General features: G+C 46.5%; 1 protein-coding gene across 1 annotated transcript in view; it reads left to right on the top strand.

Moving 5' to 3' along the window:
* The window catches only part of LOC306939872 (bone morphogenetic protein receptor type-1B-like), an 89,112-nt gene extending 70,201 nt beyond the window's left edge, over positions 1-18,911 (top strand). The window contains exons 4-13 of the mRNA XM_079524648.1: positions 8,384-8,537; positions 9,056-9,158; positions 9,715-9,814; positions 12,619-12,715; positions 12,859-13,003; positions 13,677-13,869; positions 15,527-15,824; positions 16,535-16,710; positions 17,556-17,686; positions 17,955-18,911. Coding sequence (XP_079380774.1) covers positions 8,384-8,537; positions 9,056-9,158; positions 9,715-9,814; positions 12,619-12,715; positions 12,859-13,003; positions 13,677-13,869; positions 15,527-15,824; positions 16,535-16,710; positions 17,556-17,686; positions 17,955-18,080 — 1,523 coding nt within the window. The 3' untranslated portion in view covers positions 18,081-18,911. The remainder of the gene's footprint in view (positions 1-8,383; positions 8,538-9,055; positions 9,159-9,714; positions 9,815-12,618; positions 12,716-12,858; positions 13,004-13,676; positions 13,870-15,526; positions 15,825-16,534; positions 16,711-17,555; positions 17,687-17,954) is intronic.
* The last annotated feature ends 7,391 nt before the right edge of the window (positions 18,912-26,302 follow it).

Here is a 26,302-nt window from a genome sequence, read left to right as displayed (position 1 = left end):
CACGTACATTGGGGTGGCCGTGGCTCAGTGGCTGTGCCTTGTGAGAGGGACTTTGTGCATGTAGTAGTACTGCATAAATATGTGTGTGAACTGTCAAGGTCAGGGATGATTGTTATTAGGACACTAGCTTCAACCTAGCTGTCGTACCAACTATGCCTCTCAGTGTGTGGGTGTGTATGTGTGGGTGGGTGTGAGATTGGCTATTTTGGTGTGATGATAAAAAGTGGCAAACAATTGCTAAAGTAGCATTCATAAAATCTGCCGTTGTGAGATATTGGGTTGCGTGTGTGTGTGCGTGTGTGTGTGCGTGTGTGACTGTGCGTGCGTGCATGCGTGCGTGTCTATCACGTGCACATATCTAGTGTGGCAGAGGCCTTTGAAGCCCATGGAGGTTAAGAGGGGTTAGTGCGGGGTGGTGGGATGGGGGTTGATGTATGGCTCCATAGCAGCTCGGTGGTGGTGACCCCCGCGGGGTCAGAGTGCACTCTGGATCCACTGGGGAAGATGTCTCCTTTGAGGAGGTGATTTACCATGACCACCTGGAGTAACTTATCCCCATGCTTTCCTCCTTCCTCCTCAACCCGTCGTCGTCTGCTTGTGATGAAGATTCTACATGAAGGCCTCAGCCCACAGATGTAATAACATCTCAGTGCCGTGAAGTTGAGGCTGATTTGTGCTTTGTTGCGTGGCGGTGCTGTGTGCTGAAAATAGGGGATATCTACAATGAGCTCATAATGTGTTGCGGGGTGAGCTTGTGGATTGGATATTTTTGGTGCACGAAGACAAGCTTCCCAGTTTTATAACAATTTACTTGTGAAATGTATAAAATAGGGATCTTTCAACTTTGCTGTAAAAAATATTTTTGATGGAATGGTTCCCCCACCAATCTGATGTAGTGGCTAAAACTGGGTGGAAACAAATGGAAAGATTGGACAAATAACCAATGCAATGTCTCATGTTCATGTCAATGACCCCCACATTTACTATATATTTGCCTGTGACCCCCATGTGAAAATACTTTGTGCCAGGGACCCCCATAAGGGAAAAACTTTCAAAAACTTTCAAATATTTTCCTCATTTTGCTGAGATCCCCTGGAACCCTCTCAAGGACGCCATTTGAGAACCGGTGTATATTTATTTTTCAGAGAAATTGAGCTGCTACATCAGCAGCCTCACATACTGTAATAGTCACTGCAAGAGATCACTGCATTCTTCTTTCTTTTATGAAGGTATTGAGTTGACCCTGCCATCTTATCAAGGTTCGCTACGTTTTGCTAGAAGTTAAATTGATTGATTCATTGATTGATTTTATTTTGTGACAAACAGTAAAAAGATATACAGTCAATGCATCACTGAAGATGAAAACACAACACACTGAAGATGAAAACACAAGAAAGCCTACCGGCTTATGCAGTCCTCAAAGAGATTTCTACTGCTAATAATTCAATTAATAATATAATTTTCTCTTCTGCAGGGTTAGGCAGTTGAAATCATAAATGAAGGAAAGCTTTTTAAGCACTTAAACCCTCTTTACTTAGTAAAACGGACCTGAGTTGGCACTGTACTTGGTGCGCTCTTTTTCCCCCGATCTACAATTTCACAAGGCGTCACGTTTGTGATTGTTCCTCCCATAATTTAGAACACGCCCTCCCCATCCATTGAGTTCAATGGACAGGTGGCGCCATCTTGTGAGGTTTTCAGCTATTACTTTCAATGGTGTGTGACATGATGTCACATACTCTTTCATTATAGGGATGTTGGGGCTTAAGTGGTTAAATTGGTTACTGTTAAGCTGTCACTGAAGTTGGGGGGTTGTACGCTATATTCAGGAACTGTGTGTGTGTGTGTGTGTGTGTGTGTGTGTGTGTGTGTGTGTGTGTGTGTGTGCGTGTGTGCGTGTGTGCGTGTGCGTTTGCGTGCGTGCGCCTGTGTGTGTGTTTAATATAAGTGTTAGTGCATGTGTAGGCCTACCTAGTTAGTGGAATAGCCTCTGGAATGTGTGGGGGATGTGGATCAGGTTTCGGGGTGACCTTGGGAGAGCCCTGTAGCCAACACAACACCAGTCTGTGTGTGTGTGTGGGGGGGTGTGGGTGGGCGGGTGTGGGTGGGTGGGCGGGCGGGCGGGTGATTGAGTGTTGAATGGGTGTGTGCATGTACTGTACGTCAATGTGTGTGTGTGTGTGTGTGTGTGTGTGCGAGTAGTTGGTGTATGTGTGCATGTACATGGATGCATGTGTGTTGGGGGTGAATGTGTATGTGTTTTATGTCTGTGTGTTATATGTGTGTGTGACATGTGCATGTTTGGGTTTGTGCATGTGAACATCAGTGTGCGTTATTCATGCATATGTATCTGAGAGGTGGAGGTACTTGAAATAAGACATCCTCCCTTATTTCGAAACTAAAACAGATTTCGAAACTTGAGCAGATTTTTGGGAATCAATCAATGCCACACAGTTCAAACAGGTTGTATACTTTATACTATAATTCAGGTTGTTGCACTTAATTAAACTCCACTAGACCTGAGTTGTCTCATATCTCTTTAAGAAAAGCCGATCTCTGTGAACTTGTAGATCTGCTATTTTTGTCTCATTCTCCCCCTGGGGTTCAAGTGGTTAATATACAAAAACTGTACATGCACAGTGAGATTCTATCTTTTTCTGGGCATCCCTTATTTTTCTTAGAAATAAGGGACGCTCGGCCGGGGTGTTCCTTATTTGAATTTCAGGTAGTTGGCAACGCCATACGAGGATAAACAAACAGTAATGGAGAAATAAAAGCCTCAGTTAAATGAAAACTAAGGATTTTTACTGTGCACTGTATCCAGTGATTTAACCACAGGTACATGCTCCAGAGAAGCCCTGCTCCATTTTGTCAGCATTAGAACCTAATGAAACGGTGTGACTTTAAACTTGGATGATTTATTTTTTGATATTCTTTTGCCGAAAAGAGAGTGGTGTTTAGGTCCAGAAAGAAAAGCTCTTTGTTAAACAAGGCTTGATGTAACTGAGATGGAGTCGCCCTGGGTTTCCCGCTGGCTTAACATCCCATAGACTCTTTAATAGTCTGTCGAACACACAGCAACTCTGTAGTAAACCTGCCCTTACACACCATGCATGAAGAACCTCGCCAGCATCACACACACACACATGCCCACATACAGTACACGCACTCACACACGCACGCGCACACACACACGCATGCACAGTCGCACACATACTATACGTTGACACTGTCAATGCAGACGAAATGAAAGCCTGGGTATCGAGGCTAATGTAAGGGTAACTACAATAGCAATAGCTTGCTTCTTGTCATGGAGAAACACACCAAGTCCCTGCATCCCAAATCTCACCTGGTCCTGGTTCGTATCACTTTATCCCTATACTTACAGTTGTCTCCTATAAGGGCTCTATACTAGACTAGCACCCCCTTTACTCTACACTAATATCATCCCCAAAGCAGTCTAAGCAACGCATTGTGTGCTTGTAGATTGGATATTTTCGCAGAATGTTAGCCTCCAGAAAAGGGCACTATAGGGTTCAAGTGGTTAATTGGTACGCTGTAAATAAAGCGATGTGATTTCTTTTCGTGTGAGCTGTCATGGTACTGGCCATGTGCACTGTCATGGTACTGGCCATGTGCACTGTCATGGTACTGGCCATGTGCACTGTCATGGTACTGTCATGGTACTGGCCATGTGCACTGTCATGGTACTGTCATGGTACTGGCCATGTGCACTGTCATGGTACTGGCCATGTGCACTGTCATGGTACTGGCCATGTGCACTGTCATGGTACTGGCCATGTGCACTGTCATGGTACTGTCATGGTACTGTCATGGTACTGGCCATGTGCACTGTCATGTCACTGGCCATGTGCACTGTCATGTCACTGGCCATGTGCACTGTCATGTCACTGGCCATGTGCACTGTCATGGTACTGGCCATGGTACTGTCATGGTACTGTCATGGTACTGGCCAGGCCATGTGCACTGTCATGGTACTGGCCATGGTACTGTCATGGTACTGTCATGGTACTGTCATGTCACTGGCCATGTGCACTGTCATGGTACTGGCCATGTGCACTGTCATGGTACTGGCCATGTGCACTGTCATGTGCACTGTCATGGTACTGTCATGGTACTGGCCATGTGCACTGTCATGGTACTGGCCATGTGCACTGTCATGTGCACTGTCATGGTACTGTCATGGTACTGGCCATGTGCCGCGTGCTGGGATGTGAGCTGTCATGTCACTGGCGTGTTGGGATTTTCCCTCTTTCTCCTTCGCTTACAAGACAAATGACAACACTGATCTGGAATGGATGAAGCTTTCCTGTTGACTCCCTCTGTGGAAAAAAGGAGCCTCTCTCTGTTATGTTCTCTCGCCTTTATGCGAGTTTCAATAAAACAAAAACTGAATCACAACTGAATCGTAGGCCCTGGCCCCTGACATATCCATGAAAGGGAGCCCTTCTTTGTTTTTCCACATTTGTAGAGCAGATAGACAGATGAAATGGAAAGTGTGATCGAGCAGTGGTTCTCCACGTAGACTCATGTCTGTAACTCTGAGCATGGACCCGTACATGTAAGTGTCCAGAATTCAATGAACACTGGAGATTTTACAGTATGCTGTAGACTTCTGGGGTGTCAGAGATAAAGATCGTATTAAATGGGGGCCCGTGGCCTCCGTCATATCAAACCGAGGGTCCTTGAAATTAAGAAATAGTTAAGAATCTGTAAGATCGAATACCCATGGCCAGAGCCGGGGAGTGTCGGAAAACCTTTCTGCAAACTTGCTTTCAATGTTTCAAATAACACAGATTAGAGTGGACAGACAGACACAGTGTACTGCTTAAAGAACTCTCTGTCTCCCATGCCAGGCTCTGCCTTGGCATTATTATCAAACACACACCCACGTACTGTAGGCACACACGCGCCGGCGTGCACACGCACGCAAACACACACACTGTACACTCACTCCCTGGCTGGAATTGAATAAATGTTGAATATCCTCACAGATTGGTTGATAGTCGACAGACATACAAGATTCAGATAGTAACTATAGGCCATGGGTTGGGTTTCTTTTTGCTACCAAGTTGTAGAGGATTTCACTATGATTCCACGAAGAACCATGCTTAATAGGGTCTTGTTTTATTTGTTTTTGCATATGATGGAATGAAGAAAGCTTTTCAATACTACTGTGTGCAGTAACTTAATTTCTTCTCATGTGGAACTTAAAGAATGCAATTAAATTAAAACACTTGAAAGCCGTCCATGCAGGCAACAAATATAGCAAAGAATGATTCATTTTGACTCGGTGCGATTATGATACACACTTTGAAACACCTTGGATCACTACGCACACAAGAAACCACTCGTGGATTGACTAGATCTTTTTTCTGAGATGGCTTGTGTAGGAACAACTCTACACGTTGTTCTGTTAACACTTTCAGGCTTGAGCAAGTCCAGGGCACAATATTTATCCTGTTCCTATATCCTAAGTGGATGCACATGTATCTTGTGACTATGTGTGTATGTTGCTCCAGGAATATGAGGGAATGTTATGGTACAGTAGTTCACTCATATGTATGACATGGTGGGAGTTGTATTTCTCCTTAGAGCATAAAGAATACATTCACCCATTGACTTATCATTTTACCTTCCTTCCAGCCATGAGAACACCCACAGTGATGAAGCCCAGTGCTGTTACTTTTGGTTTTCTCATGGAAATATTTTGGTGTGCCCTCCACACTGGTGTGTGACTGAGTGGATACAAGTGTACATGACTGGAAAAGGCGAGGTTTGCTGCTAACTGGAGCGCTCTCGTTTTTCTAGTAAATGATATGAGGAGGCCCTTGTTCTGCTGTGCGGTTCGGTTGACTCTGAGGTGCTAGTATTATTACTAGTATTGTTATGGTTTATTTGATTGGGGAGATATAAATACTATCAGATGTGTTATTATATCATAGTAGTAATGTTAAGCACGTCCCGGCTTTTAAGACAGTGGAAAAGAAATGTAAAAAGGCAAAGAAAACTTGGTTACACACTGTAGCAAAAGCATAAAATACACAATTAGCCTAGTTGACAGCTTGACACACAATGAACTAATATAAAATTATAGGAGAAAATAATCACAACATTATGCACAAAACAATTGACCTAATATCTCATTTATGTTTTGCGGAGTCACATGAGGGGCGAAAATAGCCAACCTACTGTACAAGCTCACAACACGTCGCACGCGTTGTGAGTTTGTAGGTTTGCTATTTTCAGCGTGCAGCAACGCAGATCCACACTCTCGTAGCCAAACTAATGCAAGGCCCGTGCCATGCAACTGCATGCGAATGTGTGTTTTAGTCGAATGGAGGAAATAGGTGTGAGGGTGGAGAATTCTGTCTCAGACAACAGCCCAGGGCTACATTAAAATGCCTCCTTTTCGCACAGCTTGTCATGGGCGGGGGCAATTAAACTATATGGCTGTAATATACAACACCAATTAACGAGATTAACGTTGACATGCTCTGTGTGGTGTTGACTTGCAGTGCCGTCGTTATTGACATTCATATTTGTAGTTGGACGGGAGGGCTCAGTTACATTAAAGTCACATAGTGATAAACACTGACATACTGTACAGTATACTGTAGTGTACAGTAAGCACAAGACACACTGACTGTTGACCGTCTCTGTCAAAAAGAGTGTTAGATATATAGTCTTAAATATTGCAGTGACATGCCACAAACTCTTTTCCAACAACTTCTCTTAAGAGACCAGTGTGCACATGCACACACATACGCCCACAGATACGCAAGTACGGCGCAAGCACACACCCACACACACACACACACACACACACATGCACACGTTTGTATTACTGCACTTGTGAGAACATGAACATCTTAAGATGCCGATTTTATGAATGCCTTTTTTATTGCCGTCGTTCAGGCAAATCAGGCATAACTCTGACCCCAACCCCTAAACCTAACCTCTAAATGCCTCATCATAATCCTAACTTCAACAACCATTTCTCTAGTTCTGAGAACCAGGAAAATTGTCCTCCCAATATCAATTTCCCAAATCCTGCTATACGTGGGGACATTTGGCATTTATACACGCACGCACGCACGCACGCACGCACGCACGCACGCACGCACGCACGCACGCACGCACGCGCGCGCGCGCGCACACACACACACACACACACAGCACACAGCACAAAGAGGTCTTTCTGGTGTAGCAGTGTAGTTGTGCCTCCAGACTCGGGGCAGGTACATAGAGTCTGGCCCAGAACAGCGGGGTTGCTTTCAACAACACATGCTCACACTTTCTGTGGCTAGCGGTTGCCATGACAACGGTGTACAGCTAGGGCACAACGCTCATGCTCATACTGTATGTTTTTCAAAAGGCCCCATTTGAAAATAACATGAATGTCATTTTGATCGCCTGATTTATTCTGCCTCTAATTTACCTCAGTTACGTGTACTTAAGTTTTACTGGTGCTTTGGCACAGACAGCAGAATCCAGTGGTTCTCAAACTATTTGAAATGCAAGGACCTCCATAACTGGAGTGTACACATGGAACCAAATGGATCCTTACAGGTCCTTTTGGTTCCATTTGTACACTCTTAAGAGTTGCAGAACCGCCAGGGTCCATTTGGACGCCAACCCAAGGAACCCAGAGGGTCCCTTGACTCTAGTTTGAGAACCGCTGTGATGGTCGTGCCTCCACCACCGATCCACAAGCTCACAGCATGTCTCATCATGGATGCATTGTGAGCTTGTAGATCAGCTATAAAAAAAAAGAAATCTGATAAGATTTTATTACAAATAATGAAATATTTGCCTAGAATGATATGCCCAAAACAGAAAAATAACCCACACATTAGCCAAAAAGGGGGATATTAGCCCAAAACATTTCCATTGGCAGGTTCTTGTTTCCATTGTGGTCCATTGGTTTTGATTTATTTTCTCTTCTATTTATACTCTCTTCCTGAAAACGACTAAAGTGCTTGCCACAAAACCAAATGTACTGTATAACTCACTGTACAACTGTAAAGCTGTGATGTGACAGCTCTCTAAGATGACAGGGGTTTAACCCCTGGAATGCATCTGTGTTACTTTAGCATTTTAACCATTATCTTGTACTTTAGCTATTGAAAAATAGCAGATATACAAGTAGCACGGCACAGAGTGCCGTGCAACCATAGACTGTGTGTGCAACGAGGGTAGAGATCGACCGTGTACATCTGCTATTTTTGAAAAATTCAACCACTGACATTGAAACAGTTTTTTCAGAAAACTGTTAGGATTTAAGAAGACGTTTGTAGAGTCTGGTCTCTAGGTCTCAATGGTTTAACTGTCTGCGGTGTGTCTCTGTGGTCCTATCCAGCCAACGTGTTGGACACCATGCTGGTGAGGAACGCGTGGAAGGTGCAGTCAGAGCGACGGCAGGAGGACGGCGGCAGCACGGTGGTCCCTCAACACATGATCTGGTGTCACTGCTACCACCACTGTCCTGACAACTCCCTCAATGACACGTGCATGTACGTACCGCACTGTACAGAGGACATTGCGTGCGTGTGTGTGTGCGCGCACACACACACACGCGCACACACACACACACACACACACACACACACACACACACACACACACACACACACACACACACACACACACACACACACACACACACACACACACCACACACGAGCATATACTGTACAGTACTGTACATACAGTGTACAGAGACACACGTACGCACCCCACCTTATCTGAGCTATCTGCGCATCCATCTGCTGGGTGAATGCAGAAAAGTAACTCACTCTTTTTCAGAGTAAATGCTCCCTTTCCCCTAATAGTACAATTATTTTATACTATCAAAGTAAGTTTTCTTTAAGAACTGTAATTAACTGAACGGAAGTAGACCAATCTTTCCGTGGCAATTCATCACACACTCACAAACAAACAATCAAAATGTAGACATAACGTTGGTGGTGATGATGATGGTGAAGACGGTTACGATAGTGACCATAGCGTGTCGGTGGCTGTCTCTTCCCAGAACCGACGGTTACTGCTTCACCATGGTGGAGGAGGAGGATGGCGGCATGGCTGTGCGCACGGCAGGGTGTCTGGGCCGCGACGGCTCTGAGTTCCAGTGCAGAGTAAGTCCTATTATGCTTCATTTATAATTATTCTCCCATTGTCCCACACCGAAAATAGCTGTTTTAGAAGACACTCACACAACTCGTTGCGATGTGAGCGATATACAGTAGGCTATTGTCGGTAGCCTACACGTCACTCGTTGGAAAATACATACACAACGTGTGTGTGTGTGTGTGTGTGTGTGTGTGTGTGTGTGTGTGTGTGTGTGTGTGTGTGTGTGTGTGTGTGTGTGTGTGTGTGTGTGTGTGTGTGTGTGTGTGTGTGTGTGTGTGTGTGTGTGTGTGTGAGCACTAACTCGTAAGTCTTTGTAAACACATAAACATTTTATTATATAAGGTTTTATTCACTAAAACGGATTTAAACTTTATTGGAAGAAATGTGTGAGGAATTGGTTGTAAAGCCAGCTCTCCGAGATATATAAGTGCTGTTGTAAATATTCCTTAGTCCTGCAAGTATTTGTAAATCTCACTGTGTGTGTGTGTGTGTGTGTGTGTGTGTGTGTGTGTGTGTGTGTGTGTGTGTGTGTGTGTGTGTGTGCGTGCGTGTGCGCACCAGGACACACGGAATCCTCGTCCTAGGAGAGCGATTGAGTGCTGTACAGATGACTTCTGCAACAGAGACTTGCATCCTACTTTGCCACCACTGAGGACCCCTGGTAAGATGTCTCACACACACGTTCATACAATGAAGAGAAGACATTACTATGAACTTCATAATCATGTCTACTGGCTATTGAAGGTTATAGACTGGAAACTGGATTGTATCCGAGTTTACAAAAGTCGTGGGTAAAAAATTACTTCTAACTTCTAAGTCTTGTTTGACTGAGACCAAACCGACTGATCATGTGGTCAACATGAACCCTAGCACCTCTATTCTGGGGGGTGAATACGTTTTGAGTATAGTGCCCCGTGTGTAACTGGTCAAGTATATAGACTAGTGTAAGTGCTAAATTGACTATGACAACAAGAGAACAACGGTGAGTGACACATGAATTTCATTGGCTATCGCCTAATCGCCCGCTATCGCCAGACAATGGTAGATAAAAGATAAAAGATATAAGATAAATTATTGTCATCTTGCGCCAGTTATCGCCAGTAGTTGCCGGGTCCCATTGACAAATAATGCACTTCCGGAAAATTCGTCTGGCTGTCGCCCACTGTTAATACGCACTGTGAGGGGACAGCCCTAACACACACACACACACACACACACACACACACACACACACACACACACACACACACACACACACACACACATGTGAGCACACACACGCACATACTGAAATCCTACCGCTTTATAGCGTGAGTGGCTTTTAGAGTGCGCTCACTCACGGAGTCCATACTGGGGTGTGATGGGTAGTGACAGTTTAAACTGTTACAAACCACAGTGTGGTGCTGGAGTGAAGTGGCGCATGCTGCTCTGGGGTCAGAGGGGGAGAGAGAGAGAGAGAGAGAGGGAGAGAGAGAGAGAGAGAGAGAGAGAGAGATGGAGAGAAAGAGAGAGAGAGAGAGGGGGAGAGAGAGAGGGGGCACTTGGAGAGAGAGAGAGAGAGAGAGAGAGAGAGGGGGCACTTGGAGAGAGAGAACGGCAGGTGAAACAGAGCCTGCAGACTTGGCTTGTTTCTCTCACCCTCTAATGAAAAGGACAGCCTCTCCCCAGGGCCTGCTTGAGTTTCCTGCCCCAGCACACGGATGTGAGATATCTGTCCATCTGTCACTCTGTTACACACCAACATCTCTCTCTCTCTCTCTCTCTCTCTCTCTCTCTCTCTCTCTCTCTCTCTGTCTCTGTCTTTGTCTCACTCTCTCTCTCTCTCTCTCTCTCTCTCTCTCTCTCCCCCTCACACACACACACACACACACACACACACACACACACACACACACACACACACACACACACACACACACACACACACACACACACACACACACACACACACACAGTCTCACACAAAGTTTGTCCTTCAAAGTAATAAATCAACGATGACTAATTCATTTGTCAAACTGAAACATTGTTAACCGCTTCAATCCGTGTCTACTACAGACCAGTGCAGTATGTGACATTGGGCTATGCTCGATTGTCTATGTACATGCTGTTGATATGCGGTTTTGAACACTTGTGCACGCACACGTGTGTGCACGCGCATGTGTGTGTGTGTGTGTGTGTGTGTGTGTGTGTGTGCGTGCGTGTGTGTGTGCGTGTGCATGTGCGTGCGCTATATGTGTGTGTGTTTGATTGACAGCGGCCTGGCAGAAAGGTTAGAGCCCCAGAGCTGCTGCAGGCCTCTGGGGTTGCCGTAGCGATGTCAGTGTGACACCTGATCTGTTGGATTCAGGAAGGGGATGTGATCGATCATGCCCTGGGAGGGGGAGGGGAGTGGGGGCGGGGGGGATCATAGAATGGTCAAAGCGCTTGGAAATGATTCCATGAATGTTTTTTTTTTTAAATACATTTTTATCCCATGGTTTTGTAACCCATTTTTTCACCCAGTGTCAATTATCTAATGTAATCCTGGGCTCTGTACTCCCTCTGCCAACCTGGGGAGAGCAACGGATTGACCTCATGTTTCCTTCAAGTCACCTGACACAGGGGGGAATTTCCCCAGTTGGACGTAACGTGTGGAGGAACACATTATTCCAACCAGTTCCTTTCTCCTCCATCAGGCGCCCCAGCTGGCCAGGGCAGGGGAGGCAGTTTAGAGACCAGGATTACTGCATGTTTTTTGTGAGGGTATCTATCTACCCGGAGAACATGCCGATTGCACGAATGTTGTTGTGATTGCAATATTATACTAGTGTGGTCAGCGTGGTTCTCAAACCTCTTCATTTTAAGAACCACCATAACCCTGACACAAGAGACGTTATTGTTTAGTTCAGTGGTTCTAAATCTTTTTCTTATTTCAAGTACCCCCAGTTTGATATGGATTAGCCCACGTGGAACCCCATTCAATACGGTTATTTTATCTCTGGGATTCCAAGCTGATGTTATACTTTAGCTATTGAAAAATAGCAGATCTACAAGCTCATAGCGCGCCACCGAGTGGCGCGCTATGAACTTGTAGGTCTGCTATTTTTGAAAAATCGTAAAAATGCGGCACAAATCTTTGAATATATATTCTTTCAGAGCGAACGTTTTTTTTATTTCGACGTCAGGCCTGAATGGGTTAATGCGTTCCTGCCACCAGGTGCATTTTACATTGTAAAATCCTAACTTGAGTGGAATCAAGTGGATCCATTTTGTACATTTGGTTCCTGGCTTTATTATGCAGCTGGGGAGGAACCCCCGGACACATGGGAACAGTGCTAGAGTCTTCAGCAAATGTCTCATGGAGGGAGAGAGAGTCCTGCAGGAGGCAAAGACATAGAAATTGCGCCCTCTAGAGGCTATTTACCAGTTCAATGTAGGCAACAATGACCAGATCACAAAACACACTGTTCTGTTTATTCCTTGCAGATTACGTGGACAACAGTATCCACCATATGGCTCTTTTTATATCAATCACCGTCTGCAGCATCATCCTCGGTGTCATCCTCATCTTTTGCTACTTCAGGTAAAAAGCAACGACACAAAAACAAACACGCACAATGTTGTACACAACCTACTATAGAAGCCGAGAAGTGCAGAAAATGCAGCAGGCATTATCTATATCAATATACACGTCCTCATGTAATCACACCACCCAATCTATGGCAGGTATAAGCGGCAGGAGTCACGGCCACGCTACAGTATTGATCTTGAGCAGGATGAGACCTTCATCCCCCCTGGAGAGTCTCTGAAAGACCTAATAGAACATTCTCGGAGCGTTGGGTCCGGCTCAGGGTCAGGACTCCCTCTATTGGTAAGAACACATCATTGCATGTTAACCATGTTAATATTAAGCTGGGGTTAGAAGTGCAATGAACACTGAACAATGAAAATGGAAATAGCTGATCAGCAAGCTCACAACATGTCGCAGTGCGACGTGTTGTGAGCTTACAAAGTAGATCGACTATTTTTGGCACACGGCACCAGGCCAGGGCACAGCTAAGCATAATATAAATGAACATCCTGAGTGCAAACTGTAGTTTATGGGTTGTTAATGCTTCTGCACATTGAGACATGTGTACTGTAAATCAGGGGTTCTCAACCCGTGGGTCGCGACCCCTCGGGGGGTCGCCACATTATTTTAGGGGGTCCCCAAATTATTTTCACGATTTTTCAAAAATAGCAGACCTACAAGCTCGTAGATCTGCTATTTTTCAATAGCTAAATTATAACAATGCTTAAAACACCAAAAGGGGTTCCCGCCCAAAATGGTTTAAGGTTATTGTAGCAGTCAATTTATATTGGGGGTCGGGAGGGGGCGGGGCATTTCCGGGGGTCCCCGGCCAAAAACGTTGAGAACCCCTGCTGTAAATGAATGGGAATTTCGTATGCACGTATCTTTAATGTCGCCTGCAGTTGATCAAATGCATTAGAAAGCATTAACGACGATCATTCATAATGAAGTCTTAATGCGTTTCTGCCACCAGGTGCAGCGCACTATCGCTAAACAGATCCAGATGGTGAAACAGATTGGAAAGGGACGCTACGGGGAGGTGTGGATGGGCAAGTGGAGAGGAGAGAGAGTGGCGGTCAAGGTCTTCTTCACCACAGAGGAGGACAGCTGGTTCAGAGAGACGGAGATCTACCAAACCTTCCTGATGAGACATGACAACATATTGGGTAAGGAACGCGCTCTCTCTCTCTCTCTCTCTGTGTGTGTGTGTGTGTGTGTGTGCGTGTGCGTGTGCGTGTGCGTGTGCGTGTGTGTGTGTGTGTGTGTGTGTGTGTGTGTGTGTGTGTGTGTGTGTGTGTGTGTGTGTGTGTGTGTGGGGAGGGGTATATCACTGTGCTGTACTGTACTACATTCAGAATCTTCATGAAGTAAATCCACACATTCCATTAATGTCTCCACAACAGATGCTGCAACATCTCACTTGAACTTTCCCAGTTTGACTTGTGTGTGACTCTTTTTGGTTGGACCTTCCACAGTCTGACCTCTGGAAATCTAAAGGAAACTGAGTCAGCATACTGTATTATAAACACATGGACCCTAGCTTACAAGGGAACATTCAAAGAAAATAGGTGGACATTTGGGGAAAAGCAGAAATAGCAGATCTATAAACTCACATGTCACGTTGTGATGTATTGTGAGCTTGTAGATCTGTGAGCTCATAGATCAGCTATTTTCAGCGAAGAGATTTGATAGCGGGAGAGAAGGAGGGGACCAAGTACAGACCACTGAGGGACCCGGTCAACAACCTATATAGGGTTTAAGTCGACACAGGGACCACAAATTACTTGAAGTTGAGAGCTGCAAGACTGTGTGTGACAGCAAAAATGAACAAAATGTTCATTGTTAACCGGTTTATGATATGCTTTAGAAGTGCTGTTTGTCGTTACCAATAGCTCCTTCGGTCCTTCGGGGATGGTTGTAGAGATTTTGGCCGAGAATGTATCCATATCAGGAATGATGATGCTGATTTACCATCAAGTCAAAAACCTGTTCAAAGCAACAGTCAAAGCCCCACGGGTCCATTTGGGTTTTGGACACTGTCTCCATTATCCACAATGGGGGACACATGGGTCCAACATTCCATGCATAATTGTTTGAAACTTGACATTCGTGTCCAAATGTGTGTGAACAGCAGGGGCAGCATGCAGTCATCGACACTCTAAGCATAACAACATGGGTGGTCTGGGTGTCATTATTGCCCAGGGTGCTCAGTTCATCCAGCTCATGGCTTAACAGTGAGATATCACAATGGAACGGATGTTGTATCAGGTGTTGCATCACAGTGTGAGGCTGTTGTGCGCGCATGTGTGCGTGCGCGCATGTGTGCGTGCGTGCGTATAACTCATGTTTCCCAGACCCAGTGTTGATTTCGTCGACTAATACTATAACAAAAAATGTTCGGCGACTACCTTTTTTCACTGCAGAAAACTAAATGGAAACTAAATGAAAACTAAGCTATGATGACTAAAACTAAGACTATATATATAATGAGAATATATTGTCAATATTGTCAACAAATAAAAAATAGACTAAAATGTTAGGAAGGGACTAGTGGACAAGAGATCCGGTATAAGTCATTTTACACTTGGTTGCATGCAAATAGCAGATCTACTATCGGCTATTTTCAGCAAATGTAAAAACAGTCATTATGACGGCATCAAGGCCCGCCATAATGCATTTTAGTCGACTCAATGAACTGTAGATTTAGTCGACTAAAACTAGACTAACACTAAAACATTCCAGGTGACTAAAATGTGACTAAAACTAAAATCAAAAGTTTGCTGTCAAAATCAACACTGCCCTCCCCTCCCTCCCACCCCTCAGGCTTCATAGCAGCTGACATTAAGGGAACGGGCTCGTGGACGCAGCTCTACCTGATCACCGACTACCACGAGAACGGCTCCCTGTACGACTACCTCAAGGGCAACACCCTGGACATCAGGTCTCTGCTCAGGCTGGCCTACTCCTCCATATCGGGCCTCTGCCACTTACACACGGAGATCTACGGCACCCAGGGCAAGCCCGCCATCGCCCACCGAGACCTGAAGAGCAAGAACATCTTGGTGAAGAAGAACGGCGTGTGCTGCATAGCTGACCTGGGACTGGCTGTCAAGTTGAACAGGTACTGTTGGACACTAGTGGTTCCCAAATGGGGGTCCCGGGACCCCCAGGGGTCCTTCAGGGAGTTCCAGGGGGTCCCCCAGCTATGATGGATAGTTAGGAACCAAATGGACCCATGGATCTGTAACTAACAGTGATTTTACAATATTAATTGGGGTCCCAGTCCCAGAGACTGCTACAGCCGTAAATCTTCTCTTATGGGGGTCCCTGGCATATCTTTTCAAATGGGGATCTAATTAGTGTCAATTTGGGGGTCCTTGGCACGAATAAGTTTGGGAACCACTGCTGTAGGACAACCAGGAGGTGGCCGGTTGGGGTTCATCGACGTCAGTATACTTGACATTACTAGTTACTACTGACCACTTTCCAGTATTAGAAGTATACTGCCATGTAGACTCACAAGCAACAAAAACTCTTTCTTATACAATATCATAACTGTGTTAATAATATGGCAGAATTTTCACTGTGTTGGATTACGTTTCCCTTGAGGGAGGTCGGCTAAATGATTGATGGCTTGGAACCAAAATTGTCTTTTATGGGTCTGTAACACTGAGATTGGTGTCTCAGAGATAAACATTTTGTAGAATTGGGGTGCATCGCCTAATAATACAAAAAAACTGGGGGTCCTTGAAATTGATAATGGTGAGAATCACTGCTCTAGCACACAATCTCATTTATAAAGACTATAACCTTTCTATTCCTGTGTCTTAGTGATACCAACAAAGTGGACATCCCTCCCAACCTGCGAGTGGGCACAAAGCGCTACATGCCACCGGAAGTGCTGGACGAGACCTTGAACAGGAACTTCTTCCAGTCCTTCATGATGGCAGACATGTACAGCTTCGGCCTCATCCTCTGGGAGATCACACGCCGCTGCACGTCTGGAGGTCAGAAACAATGCAATACTTGTACCTCTATTTGCTCATACACATAATGGGGTTTGGGCACTATATGGTTCCCAAAGTGAACCATGTAGACATAGAACAGGGGTTCTCAACGTTTTTGGCCGGGGACCCCCGGAAATGCTTTGGCAATGTCTCGGGACCCCCGCCCCGCCCCCTCCCGACCCCCAATATACCCCTTTTGGTGTTTTAAGCATTGTTATAATTTAGCTATTGAAAAAGCTTGTAGGTCTGCTATTTTTTTTTAAATCGTGAAAATAAAATTAAAAAAATAATAATTTGGGGACCCCCTAAAATAATTTGGCGACCCCCCGAGGGGTCGCGACCCACGGGTTGAGAACCCCTGACATAGAAGACAAAAGAGAAGACATTGAAGACAAAAGAAGACAAAAGTGTGTAAACACAAACATTGAAGACAAATGTGTGTAAACAAACACAAACATTGAAGACAAATGTGTGTAAACAAACACAAACATTGAAGACAAAAGTGAGGACACAAATTGTGATTGGCCAGAATGAGATTATGTATGATGATAAGAGCGCCCCTCACTTCACAGGGGTGTGATTTTATCTATACGTGAAATGAGACTAGATATTGTTTGAATATCATCATATATTCAGATTTGTATTTAATTGCTTACAACCAGCATAAAGATGGTTAAAAAGACAATTGAGGATTAAAAAAACACACTGTGAAGTCATAGACTTATTTCCACAACACTGTTTCGCCCAGCCCACACATACACTACAAATATCACTTGTTGTTTCCATTGATAACATTTGTGTATGTATTGCTTGATAGAATGAATGTGTTTTGCCCCATACTGCAGGTATCGTGGAGGAATACCAGCTGCCCTATCATGAACTGGTTCCTACAGATCCTTCGTATGAGGACATGAGAGAGGTGGTCTGCATCAAGAGACAGAGACCCTCCTTCGCTAACCGCTGGAGCAGTGACGAGGTATACATTTGCTTTGACACCGTGGCTGCTATGAGGAAAGCCTGGTCTGTGTTACTAAATTGCCGTGTGATCCGGTCGAGAGGGGGTGATATCGTTATGTCATGCATTTAAAAATACATAGTTTTCTCAGCATTATGACCTGCTCTATGTAACAAAAAATAATGCTTAAGATAATGCTTTTGATATTTGTTTCACCATTTTGTCACCGACCCACATAATGGTATAATAGTTGTGTTTAATTGGAATGTGCATGCATGTCTGTCTCCAGTGTCTACGGCAGATGGGGAAACTGATGTCAGAGTGCTGGAACCACAATCCAGCCTGTCGGCTCACTGCCCTGAGGGTTAAGAAGACCATGGCGAAAATGCTGGAGTCCCAGGACATCAAACTGTGACAGACAGACTCATTCATCATTTAGACATGTCACTGCCACTGGCCCCAGCGCCACTCAACACTGGCCCACTGCAGAAAGGGAATTTAAAAAAAAAATACAACTGAAAGACTGTGAAAGAGAGCGCAATGGAAGCTGACAGGGAGGATGGATATTAATGAAGAGGGGATGGAGAGCCATCACAAAGAGGAACAGGAGATCTGTGATGTCAGCACCAAGTTTACCTTCCCCTTGCCCAGTGGCCTGTGGATGTATACTGTATTCAGGCTGTGCTTTCTGTGAAAGCTGAGTGCTCATCATCCGGTCCAGCTTTGTGAAGGGACCTGGAAACACAGGCAGACAGTGACCCCTGTGGGAGAGGAGGACTAATTGCCTCTGTACTGTCCTAGGTCCTGCTCTGTCCTTCTAATCTAAAGCCATAACAGTATTTTATGTACAGTATGTTTGGCCTTTTTTTTGTACTGTAACAGCTGCCTGTATTTAGAGCCACTGTATACGTGCACTGTCAACGCAGACTGTGTAAACTGGAGACGCACGCAGCCAATTGCATTTGGTTGTTGTTCTGTCTGCACAAACTCATAAGGGCTCACTGTTCAGTCTGCATTTAGTGCTTCAGCCACCAAAGAAATGTTAATGCTAAATGTTCAGAAACACATTTTTATTATTGTTGCTGTTACTGTTACTACTATTATTACATTTATCAAGTTTTGTGTGCATGAAACATAGTGACTATGGCCAGTGCACCAGGCCAAATTTCCGGTCCCCACCGTGCGGCCCATGGGGGCGTGAAAATTCAGGGGGGGGACTCTACATGTCCTCTGGGCCCAACTCTTCGCGTGGACACCACTTGTTCGCCCATCAGTCCAACGGATGACCCACACTGATTTGTTTCTCTTTGTTTATTATTAATACATTTTTAGGGCCCTATCTTGCAGTTCAAGCATAATTCCACAGGGTGGCAAAAACTATTAGAACAGTGCTCTGTGTACACCTCCCACAGTATGCTATGGGAAACAGTGTTTCTGATATAGTGACCTCCCGTGGACCCTGGATCTGGCTGGGAAAGGCTAGAATAGGGTCTACTAGGCTCTTGTCAGCCCTGTAGGTCCTCACGCTTGAGATGAACCACTGTAGTGTGTACACAGGCCATAGTTTTTACATGAGTTTGGGTGCACGGCCAATAGTTTTACATAGACTATAGTACAGTAATGTCCTGTAGGGCCACAGTATGCTATGGGAAACAGTGTTTCTGATATAGTGACCTCCCGTGGACCCGCACGCACGCACGCACGCACGCACGCACGCACGCACGCACGCACGCACGCACGCACGCACGCACAGTTAGATGGCTATACTAGGCTGGATCTGGCTGGGAAAGGCTAGAATAGGGTCTACTAGGCTCTTGTCAGCCCTGTAGGTCCTCACGCTTCAGATGAACCACTGTAGTGTGTACAAAGGCCATAGTTTTTACATGAGTTTGGGTGCACGGCCAATAGTTTTACATAGACTATAGTACAGTAATGTCCTGTAGGTCCACAGTATGCTATGGGAAACAGTGTTTCTGGTATAGTGACCTCCCGTGGACCCTCACGCACGCACGCACACACGCACGCACGCATGCACGCACGCACGCACGCACGCACGCACGCACGCACGCACGCACGCACGCACGCACGCACGCACGCACGCATGCATGCACGCACGCACGCACAGTTAGATATACTAGGCTGGATCTGGCTGGGAAAGGCTAGAATAGGGTCTACTAGGCTGTACTAGGCTCTTGTCAACCCTGTAGGTCCTCACGCTTGAGATGAACCACTGTGTACACAGGCCATAGTTTTTACATGAGTTTGGGTGCACGGCCAATAGTTTTACATAGGCTATAGTACAGTAATGTCTCGTACAGCCTAGTCCAGCCTAGTACATCCTAGTCCAGCCTAGTCCAGCCTAGTACAGCCTAGTACAGCCTAGTGCAGCCTAGTACAGCCTAGTCCATCTTAGTACAGCCTAGTCCACCCTAGTACAGCCTAGTGCAGCCTAGTGCAGCCTAGGCCAGCCTAGTCCAGCCTAGTACAGCCTTGTCCACCCTAGTCCAGCCTAGACCAGCCTAGTCCAGCCTAGTCCAGACTTGAGAAGCCTAGTCCAGCCTAGAGCAGCCTAGTCCAGCCTGGGAAAGGCTAGAATAGGGTCTACTAGGCTCTTGTCAGCCCTGTAGGTCCTCACGCTTGAGATGAACCACTGTAGTGTGTACACAGGCCATAGTTTTTACATGAGTTTGGGTGCACGGCCAATAGTTTTACATAGACTATAGTACAGTAATGTCCTGTAGGGCCACAGTATGCTATGGGAAACAGTGTTTCTGATATAGTGACCTCCCGCCTAGTACAGCCTAGTACAGCCTAGTGCAGCCTAGTACAGCCTAGTCCATCTTAGTACAGCCTAGTCCACCCTAGTACAGCCTAGTGCAGCCTAGTGCAGCCTAGGCCAGCCTAGTCCAGCCTAGTACAGCCTAGTCCACCCTAGTACAGCCTAGTCCAGCCTAGTGCAGCCTAGTCCAGCCTAGACCAGCCTAGTCCAGCCTAGTCCAGACTTGAGAAGCCTAGTCCAGCCTAGAGCAGCCTAGTCCAGCCTGGGAAAGGCTAGAATAGGGTCTACTAGGCTCTTGTCAGCCCTGTAGGTCCTCACGCTTGAGATGAACCACTGTAGTGTGTACACAGGCCATAGTACAGCCTAGTCCACCCTAGTACAGCCTAGTCCAGCCTAGTGCAGCCTAGTCCAGCCTAGACCAGCCTAGTCCAGCCTAGTCCAGACTTGAGAAGCCTAGTCCAGCCTAGAGCAGCCTAGTCCAGCCTGGGAAAGGCTAGAATAGGGTCTACTAGGCTCTTGTCAGCCCTGTAGGTCCTCACGCTTGAGATGAACCACTGTAGTGTACAGCCTAGTGCAGCCTAGTGCAGCCTAGGCCAGCCTAGTCCAGCCTAGTACAGCCTAGTCCACCCTAGTACAGCCTAGTCCAGCCTAGTGCAGCCTAGTCCAGCCTAGACCAGCCTAGTCCAGCCTAGTCCAGATTTGAGAAGCCTAGTCCAGCCTAGACCAGCCTAGTCCAGCCTAGTCCAGACTTGAGAAGCCTAGTCCAGCCTAGAGCAGCCTAGTCCAGCCTGGGAAAGGCTAGAATAGGGTCTACTAGGCTCTTGTCAGCCCTGTAGGTCCTCACGCTTGAGATGAACCACTGTAGTGTGTACACAGGCCATAGTTTTTACATGAGTTTGGGTGCACGGCCAATAGTTTTACATAGACTATAGTACAGTAATGTCCTGTAGGGCCACAGTATGCTATGGGAAACAGTGTTTCTGATATAGTGACCTCCCGCCTAGTACAGCCTAGTACAGCCTAGTGCAGCCTAGTACAGCCTAGTCCATCTTAGTACAGCCTAGTCCACCCTAGTACAGCCTAGTGCAGCCTAGGCCAGCCTAGTCCAGCCTAGTACAGCCTAGTCCACCCTAGTACAGCCTAGTCCAGCCTAGTGCAGCCTAGTCCAGCCTAGACCAGCCTAGTCCAGCCTAGTCCAGACTTGAGAAGCCTAGTCCAGCCTAGAGCAGCCTAGTCCAGCCTGGGAAAGGCTAGAATAGGGTCTACTAGGCTCTTGTCAGCCCTGTAGGTCCTCACGCTTGAGATGAACCACTGTAGTGTGTACACAGGCCATAGTACAGCCTAGTCCACCCTAGTACAGCCTAGTCCAGCCTAGTGCAGCCTAGTCCAGCCTAGACCAGCCTAGTCCAGCCTAGTCCAGACTTGAGAAGCCTAGTCCAGCCTAGAGCAGCCTAGTCCAGCCTGGGAAAGGCTAGAATAGGGTCTACTAGGCTCTTGTCAGCCCTGTAGGTCCTCACGCTTGAGATGAACCACTGTAGTGTGTACACAGGCCATAGTTTTTACATGAGTTTGGGTGCACGGCCAATAGTTTTACATAGACTATAGTACAGTAATGTCCTGTAGGGCCACAGTATGCTATGGGAAACAGTGTTTCTGATATAGTGACCTCCCGCCTAGTACAGCCTAGTACAGCCTAGTGCAGCCTAGTACAGCCTAGTCCATCTTAGTACAGCCTAGTCCACCCTAGTACAGCCTAGTGCAGCCTAGTGCAGCCTAGGCCAGCCTAGTCCAGCCTAGTACAGCCTAGTCCACCCTAGTACAGCCTAGTCCAGCCTAGTGCAGCCTAGTCCAGCCTAGACCAGCCTAGTCCAGCCTAGTCCAGACTTGAGAAGCCTAGTCCAGCCTAGAGCAGCCTAGTCCAGCCTGGGAAAGGCTAGAATAGGGTCTACTAGGCTCTTGTCAGCCCTGTAGGTCCTCACGCTTGAGATGAACCACTGTAGTGTGTACACAGGCCATAGTACAGCCTAGTCCACCCTAGTACAGCCTAGTCCAGCCTAGTGCAGCCTAGTCCAGCCTAGACCAGCCTAGTCCAGCCTAGTCCAGACTTGAGAAGCCTAGTCCAGCCTAGAGCAGCCTAGTCCAGCCTGGGAAAGGCTAGAATAGGGTCTACTAGGCTCTTGTCAGCCCTGTAGGTCCTCACGCTTGAGATGAACCACTGTAGTGTACAGCCTAGTGCAGCCTAGTGCAGCCTAGTCCAGCCTAGTCCAGCCTAGTACAGCCTAGTCCACCCTAGTACAGCCTAGTCCAGCCTAGTGCAGCCTAGTCCAGTCTAGACCAGCCTAGTCCAGCCTAGTCCAGATTTGAGAAGCCTAGTCCAGCCTAGAGCAGCCTAGTCCAGCCTGGGAAAGGCTAGAATAGGGTCTACTAGGCTCTTGTCAGCCCTGTAGGTCCTCACGCTTGAGATGAACCACTGTAGTGTGTACACAGGCCATAGTTTTTACATGAGTTTGGGTGCACGGCCAATAGTTTTACATAGACTATAGTACAGTAATGTCCTGTAGGGCCACAGTATGCTATGGGAAACAGTGTTTCTGATATAGTGACCTCCCGTGGACCCGCACGCACGCACGCACGCACGCACGCACGCACGCACGCACGCACGCACGCACGCACGCACGCACGCACGCACGCAGAGCAGCCTAGTCCAGCCTAGTTCAGCCTAGTCCAGCATATTTTGTTGGTCTATTGGTAAACTATTGGTCGTGCACACACATGTAAAAACTATTGCCTGTGTACACAGTGGTTATTCCCAAGTGCGAAAAGGTTCAGGACTCACAAGAGCCTATACTACAGCTTAATAGAGTCTATTAGAGTCCAGTACAGCCTAGTACACCCTATTCTAGCCTATTCTAGCCTGATCCAGCCTAGTATAGCTTAGTATAGCCATCTAAATACCCCCCCTCCTAGTCTATTCTCCCACTAGGCTGGACTAGGCTAGACGTGGGTGTACATGGCTGTACCAGACCCTACTGGCCTCTAATAGGCTGTTTTCGGCTCTAGTAGACTGTGCTAGGCTGTACTAGGGTCTATTAGGCTGTACGAGGCAGTAAAGTACTATAGCCTAGAAATGTTCATGTAAAACTATTGGCCGTGCACACAAACTCCTGTAAAAACTATTGCCCGTGTACACAGTGGTTATTTCAAGTGCGAGGAACTACAGGGCTGACAAGAGTCTAGTACAGCCTAGTACACCCTATTCTAGCCCTTTCCAGCCCGATCCAACCTAGTATAGCCTAGTACAGCCATCTAAATACCCCTCTCTCCAAGTCTATTCTCCCACTAGGCTGGACTAAGCTAAACTTGTGTGTACAAGGCTGTACTAGACTCTACTGGGCTCCAATAGGCTGTTTTCGGCTCTAGCAGACTGTACTAGGCTCTATTAGGCTGTACGAGGCAGTAAAGTACTATATCCTAGAAATGTTCATGTAAAACTATTGGCCGTGCACACAAACTCCTGTAAAAACTATTGCCCGTGTACACAGTGGTTATTTCAAGTGCGAGGAACTGCAGGGCTGACAAGAGTCTAGTACAACCTATTCTAGCCTATTCCAGCCTGATGTAGCCTAGTATAGCCTAGTACAGCCATCTAAATACCCCCCCTCCTAGTCTATTCTCCCACTAGGCTGGATTAAGCTAAACGTGGGTGTACAAGGCTGTACTAGACTCTACTGGGCTCCAATAGGCTGTTTCCGGCTCTAGCAGACTGTACTAGGCTCTATTAGGCTGTACGAGGCAGTAAAGTACTATAGCGTAGAAATGTTCATGTAAAACTATTGGCCGTGCACACAAACTCCTGTAAAAACTATTGCCCGTGTACACAGTGGTTATTCCCAAGTGCGAGGAACTACAGGGCTGACAAGAGCCTAGTACAGCCTAATAGAGGCTATTAGAGTCTAGCACAGCCTAGTACACCCCATTCTAGCCTTTTCCAGCCTGATCCAACCTAGTATAATCTAGTACAGCCACCAAAATACCCCCCTCTCCTAGTATATTCTCCCACTAGGCTGGACTAGGCTAGACGTGGGTGTACATGGCTGTACCAGACCCTACTGGCCTCTAATAGGCTGTTTTCGGCTCTAGTAGACTGTGCTAGGCTGTACTAGGGTCTATTAGGCTGTACGAGGCAGTAAAGTACTATAGCCTAGAAATGTTCATGTAAAACTATTGGCCGTGCACACAAACTCCTGTAAAAACTATTGCCCGTGTACACAGTGGTTATTTCAAGTGCGAGGAACTACAGGGCTGACAAGAGTCTAGTACAGCCTAGTACACCCTATTCTAGCCCTTTCCAGCCCGATCCAACCTAGTATAGCCTAGTACAGCCATCTCAATACCCCTCTCTCCAAGTCTATTCTCCCACTAGGCTGGACTAAGCTAAACTTGGGTGTACAAGGCTGTACTAGACTCTACTGGGCTCCAATAGGCTGTTTTCGGCTCTAGCAGACTGTACTAGGCTCTATTAGGCTGTACGAGGCAGTAAAGTACTATAGCCTAGAAATGTTCATGTAAAACTATTGGCCGTGCACACAAACTCCTGTAAAAACTATTGCCCGTGTACACAGTGGTTATTTCAAGTGCGAGGAACTGCAGGGCTGACAAGAGTCTAGTACACCCTATTCTAGCCTATTCCAGCCTGATGTAGCCTAGTATAGCCTAGTACAGCCATCTAAATACCCCCCCCCCCCCCCCCCCCCCCTCCTAGTCTATTCTCCCACTAGGCTGGATTAAGCTAAACGTGGGTGTACAAGGCTGTACTAGACTCTACTGGGTTCCAATAGGCTGTTTCCGGCTCTGGCAGACTGTACTAGGCTCTATTAGGCTGTACGAGGCAGTAAAGTACTATAGCCTAGAAATGTTCATGTAAAACTATTGGCCGTGCACACAAACTCCTGTAAAAACTATTGCCCGTGTACACAGTGGTTATTCCCAAGTGCGAGGAACTACAGGGCTGACAAGAGCCTAGTACAGCCTAATAGAGGCTATTAGAGTCTAGCACAGCCTAGTACACCCCATTCTAGCCTTTTCCAGCCTGATCCAACCTAGTATAGCCTAGTACAGCCACCAAAATACCCCCCCCTCCAAGTCTATTCTCCCACTAGGCTGGACTAGGCTAGACGTGGGTGTACATGGCTGTACTAGACTCTACTGGCCTCTAATAGGCTGTTTTCCGGCTCTAGTAGACTGTGCTAGGCTGTACTAGGGTCTATTAGGCTGTACGAGGCAGTAAAGTACTATAGCCTAGAAATGTTCATGTAAAACTATTGGCCGTGCACACAAACTCCTGTAAAAACTATTGCCCGTGTACACAGTGGTTATTCCCAAGTGCGAGGAACTACAGGGCTGACAAGAGCCTAGTACAGCCTAATAGAGGCTATTAGAGTCTAGCACAGCCTACTACACCCCATTCTAGCCTTTTCCAGCCTGATCCAACCTAGTATAGCCTATTACAGCCACCAAAATACCCCCCTCTCCAAGTCTATTCTCCCACTAGGCTGGACTAGGCAGGACGTGTGTGTACAAGGCTGTACTAGACTCTACTGGCCTCTAATAGGCTGTTTTCGGCTCTAGTAGACTGTGCTAGGCTGTACTAGGGTCTATTATGCTGTACAAGCCACAGTACTATAGCGTAGAAATGTTCATGTCAAACTATTGGCCGTGCACACAAACTCCTGTAAAAACTATTGCCCGTGTACACAGTGGTTATTTCAAGTGCGAGGAACTGCAGGGCTGACAAGAGTCTAGTACACCCTATTCTAGCCTATTCCAGCCTGATGTAGCCTAGTATAGCCTAGTACAGC

Source organism: Electrona antarctica (genome assembly GCF_951216825.1).
Source record: "Electrona antarctica genome assembly, chromosome: 16".
Taxonomy (NCBI): Eukaryota; Metazoa; Chordata; class Actinopteri; order Myctophiformes; family Myctophidae; genus Electrona; species Electrona antarctica.
The sequence above is the reverse complement of the archived record's forward strand: the minus strand, read 5'-3'. Positions and strand labels throughout refer to the sequence as shown.